General features: G+C 34.9%; 1 protein-coding gene across 3 annotated transcripts in view; it reads right to left on the reverse strand.

The window, feature by feature from the left end:
• Nucleotides 1-5,000, reverse strand: part of vib (phosphatidylinositol transfer protein vib) — a 22,904-nt gene that overhangs the window by 15,372 nt on the left and 2,532 nt on the right. For all 3 annotated transcript variants that reach the window (XM_043017603.2, XM_043017601.2, XM_043017602.2), the window contains exons 3-5: nt 1,941-1,971; nt 995-1,158; nt 467-566 (exon numbers count right to left, since the gene is read on the reverse strand). In XM_043017603.2, coding sequence (XP_042873537.1) covers nt 467-566; nt 995-1,158; nt 1,941-1,971 — 295 coding nt within the window. The remainder of the gene's footprint in view (nt 1-466; nt 567-994; nt 1,159-1,940; nt 1,972-5,000) is intronic.

The following is a 5,000-nucleotide window of genomic DNA, read 5'->3' on the forward strand; positions in this document are numbered from 1 at the left end:
ATCTACTAGGAAGGTTCCAAGTTTGATTTTGTAATAACTATTTAGAAGTTTATTGACACAAGCTTGTCACTAGTCAGCATTGGTATACTCACCGATTTGACCTGCACTGTGCCAAAATGCATGAGAGAGCTAATGACAACTCTAAATAATAATCACCATACTAATAAACAGATGAAAAAAGTAATAAAAATAAAGAAAAAATATTAACAAAAGTAGTAACAAATAAATAATAATAATAATAATACTCATAATAGTAATAATAAAAATAATAATAACAAAAATTATATTTATATTGATATTTACAAAAACAACAATGAACAATAATAAAAGCAATATTAATAACATAAAAATAAATAAATAAATAAACAATCCTTAGACAGACAGCAAAATAGATCAACCCTACAGACATGGCTTAAAAATCTGCTGAGAACCAAGGCAACGAGAACAGCACAAGGGGAAGACTGACCGTGATGACCGTTCTACAGTAAGGGTACGCATTCCAGGCTTCCTCGTGGACCTCTAGAGACCCTTCAGGCGCCAGCAGACGGATGAAGGAGGGGACTTTGCTGCAAGGAGATAAGGGGAAGTGAGGGGAGGTTTGCAGAAAGAGAGGGGGAAGGGGAAGAGGAGGGAGAGAGTTTTGGTGATAATTTCTTGGAAAAAAAAATTAGTTACGCAACATTTCCACCCTAAACATTCCAGCATAAAACAATTTACACTATCTCTCTTATGTAGTAAACAATGATAGGGCATCATTACCCTTGCAAAGGTTTCTTTACATTCTATAGGCTTCCTGAAACCTAAAACCTAACCCCTACACACACTGTATTCATACTAATGTTCCAGAAATTCTGTATAATTCTGAAAAGACCTTCCTCAACTCTAAGAGGGATTATCTTCAATCCTCTTATCTAAAAGAGAAAATGAATAAATAATAATAACTGCTAAAGCACACATAAGACTAGTTCTGAGCATGTAATCCTTCGCCTCTTACCTTTTGAGGTGATAAATTTTGTAAGTGTACTGGCCCTTGCTAAATCTGTTTCCGAGTAAAGGGTGGTTATCGAAGGGTTCATTTTTGAGCACCTCGACTCCTTCTCCACCACCAGTTTCATTTTTGCTGGCTTCTGCTACACTGTAAAGCTGAGCCACTTGGTACTGCAAAAAAAGAAAGAAAAAAAGAGGTATGTAAGTATAGCATAAAACAGACAGCCAGAAAGTTTAGCAAAAAGTAGCTGTGTTCTGTTAATTCACATTTAGTAAATTTAGCAAAGAGTGCTTTTCATATATAATCATATCATTAAAGGGACTAAGATATAATAAAAAAATATATTTGTCAATACAGAACATTTTAAAATAGAAGTCCAGTCCAAAACATTTGAACCTTGACCTGTCATATTATGAGAAAACTTCCGGTTGGTAAAGACACATCAAATAGCACCATCAAATAACCTAAGCATTTCTATGATCTACCTCAACACATAAATACACAAATACCAAATGCTGATAAAAAGAAAGAAAAAGAAAGAAAGAAAGAAAAAAAATCATGCATGAATCTTAAACATGTTATTAACAAATATATCAAATCAACCAAATATTAAAATCAGTCACCTAATCCTAACTGCTAATACATGCAAATTAAGGTCTTCAATCTATAAGGGATGAGTTTGCACATCACACAGATCCTTGATATTTCTACCACTCTGTGAGTCGTCTTAGCTTGGCTATTAGGTAATGACCAGCCGTTTCCTTTGGCCAAGATATGGTGACTATAATTTCAAGGTATTCCTGGTGCATGTCTACACTCTCTGACTTGAAATATCTTTCTGAACTTGGAATGTTTTTTCTGTTTAAAGTCCTTCCTTCATTATTCGTACACTTGCAACCACTTACACAAAGAAGGGCTAATCAGTTTATTCCAAACCGACACCTTTACGTACCTCCTCTACCGTGAGTGGCAGGACAACCCGACTGAAAAGAGAAGGAAAAATGACACATATAATAAAAATTGATAAGATTTACAATTTTAAGAAAACTTAAGAATGTGATCAAACAAAGCAAATATAGACAAAGCAGTTAACCACTCTGCATTTTTATTTTGTTGAAATAATAAACTGCAGCTAGGGTTTTTACACACACACACACACACACACACACACACACACACACACACACACACACACACACACACACACACACACACACACACACACACACACACACACACACATATATATATATATACACACAAGGAGGGTCATGGATAAAAGTATTAAATGCAATTCAATAAATCAGTTCCTCAACAGTCCACATTGAACATTTTCAAGTCACTGATGTAAGCAATTAGGAAACCATTCAAAAATGCTTATTCCAAAACCAATACTCATCAAAAAAAAGCATAGCCAGTATTAAATAGCAATAAGCAGTAACAGCAAGAAGAGAAATAGAGAAATAAATAAAGATATAAAAAGCAATAAGTATGATAAGCTAAAATGGCCAATCACCTGAGCCAGATCCCATCCATATAAAATATAAATTCAGGACTGAAATCTCAATGATGCAGTGACTCTCAAATAACGCTAATCTCCAGGGACTCACCTGCTGACATGATCACTCCCAAAGATCGTGATACGGTATCCTAGGTATTTAGAGACCAAATTGGTAGGAGAAATAGGGCATACGTTCCTTTGAAATTTGGGGCGACATATCTGACTTTTTCACACTTTCTTTAAAACACCCAGATATAAATGTGCATAGCAACAATAATATGGCAAGACAAATTAATTATAAATTTACATACATAAGAAACACATAATATATGTACATACATATACATTACAGCTATCCATATCTACCTATTTAATTATCTATCTATCTATTTATCTATCTATACACACCAAATATGGTATAGAAATCTCTATATATACAACTACAAACAACCAAACAATCTAAACAGATATCAATACATCAGTATGTTAATTTATTAGAACTGTAAAAAGAATGGAATTTAATATACATACTGTCTTGTTGCAACATCTCTACATTAAGCCTAATAGAAAATGACATGTATCACACTTTGTATCTATATCCATGTCTGTACGTATATTGATATACCTATAAATATACTATATAAGATGAAGGGCTCCATCTACAACTTAATCAAATCCTCTATCTATATATTTGAATTAAAACTAGAATATCTGCCTATATAATTAAGGTTTTGTCCTAATTGTATTTTATTTTAATTCACAGCAGAGGATGCACTGATTTGTTACAGGTTGCCAATCAACAGCTCCTTGCTAATGAAGTTTTCTCAATTGCCCATTTTCACTTGACTGCTATATATATATCAGCCAATGCTTCAGACTGCCTTCATTTCTCATGAGACACCCACCACTTGGCATTTCCAGGAAAGGTACCCAACAGTGCAGGTGGATATTTCAACACCATAATTTCCTAATATTTGCTTTTCTCCCTTCTTGTATCCTCCATTGCTTCCTTCCTTGTTTCTTGCGGCCTACAATTAATAACTGAAATTAACAACCTTCAACTCATTTATGGTGAAGTGATATCACTCCTAATTTAAAAGTTCAAAATTCACCCAAGCTTCCTAAAACAATGAGGATGCAATCGTTGAATAATTCCAACCACATTCTCAATCACAGGCCAAGCTAGAACTCAATGCCACTTGATCTAAACAGCTTAGCAATGCATCTACTTGGAACCATGTAAATGCAGGTTCGAAGGTAATTTCGGAATACTGTTACGTCCCTGTGCAACACGACTCCAGTGACACTTGCCCCCTCCCCATGTCCCATCATGAGACAAAACATGATCCACATCTCACTTTACCCGCACCCTACTGCAGCCATGAAAGGTCATTACTCCAACATGACAATGCTCAGGAAATGAAATTCAGAAGGGATATTGAATTTCATAGTTCTTATTATCCTTTCTTCATTCAATAACTTTCTCTATTACTTATACAATTACTTCTACAAGGTCAAATTCAACTTCCTATATATAAAAAAAAGGATCAGTCAAAAATACTGTGGACATATATCAAGTAAATTTAATAACTGCGTGAAATGAAATAAGTAAAGCAGATGGTACAATAGTTTGGAAGGGGTCTTGATAACTTATGGTATATCTTATCAACCCATTAATCATGGGGTGGATATGGCTGTGCCTGGATATTTAGTTGAGGTATTTAGAATGCACAGGCCTAATACCATGGTCTATTTGTATGCCAGCTGCTATGTGCCAAATCACCCAGAGAAATGGCTAGCCAGGATGAGGCATTCACGTCCTCTAGGGAAGACCAGCCAAGCCTTGAGGTGAATATCACACCATCCATCGTTCTGGGCTTAAGACAACCATATGAGGCAGACTTATCCTATTTTTGTTATTATCCTTTACCAATAACATTCATTTGGGTGGCAAAGGAGGGCATAACAGATAAGAAATAATGGAACAATGCACTAGTGTGGTTAAAAACAGCACATACTATTTTCTGTGTCATGTGAAATGTTTGTCTAAAATATTCAGCATGTGCAATCACTTTGGCTAGGGATCTGTAAATGCCATGGCTTCCAGAATTGCTCTGGCTTCTATAATTTCATCATTGACTGTTGAGATAGGCATCTTACATTTCTATAAAATGTATAAATATATGAATGCACATATCAAGGTGGAGTAGTTTAGTGGTAGAGAGCTGGTTTGCAATTACAAGGTCATGGGTTCACACTATGTCAAGCTGCTCCCCAGTCATCTCAGCTCTGCAAAGATGTCCATCTTATCCACTTGGATATCAGACCTACTTGAATCTAAAATATACTGTATAGGTATATCCTCAGGCCTATGTATTAATCATATATTTCATATAAATCACAAAAAAAAATCCTATAGACCATTTGCTTCTAATTACTACAACATACCACTATATCAACAAAAAATTAATGAATCCTATCCAATATAAATTCTAAACTGATTTCCTTTGC

The sequence above is a fragment of the Penaeus japonicus genome, unplaced genomic scaffold, assembly GCF_977035675.1.
Source record: "Penaeus japonicus unplaced genomic scaffold, GWHDUDI00000001_assembly GWHDUDI00000013, whole genome shotgun sequence".
Taxonomy (NCBI): Eukaryota; Metazoa; Arthropoda; class Malacostraca; order Decapoda; family Penaeidae; genus Penaeus; species Penaeus japonicus.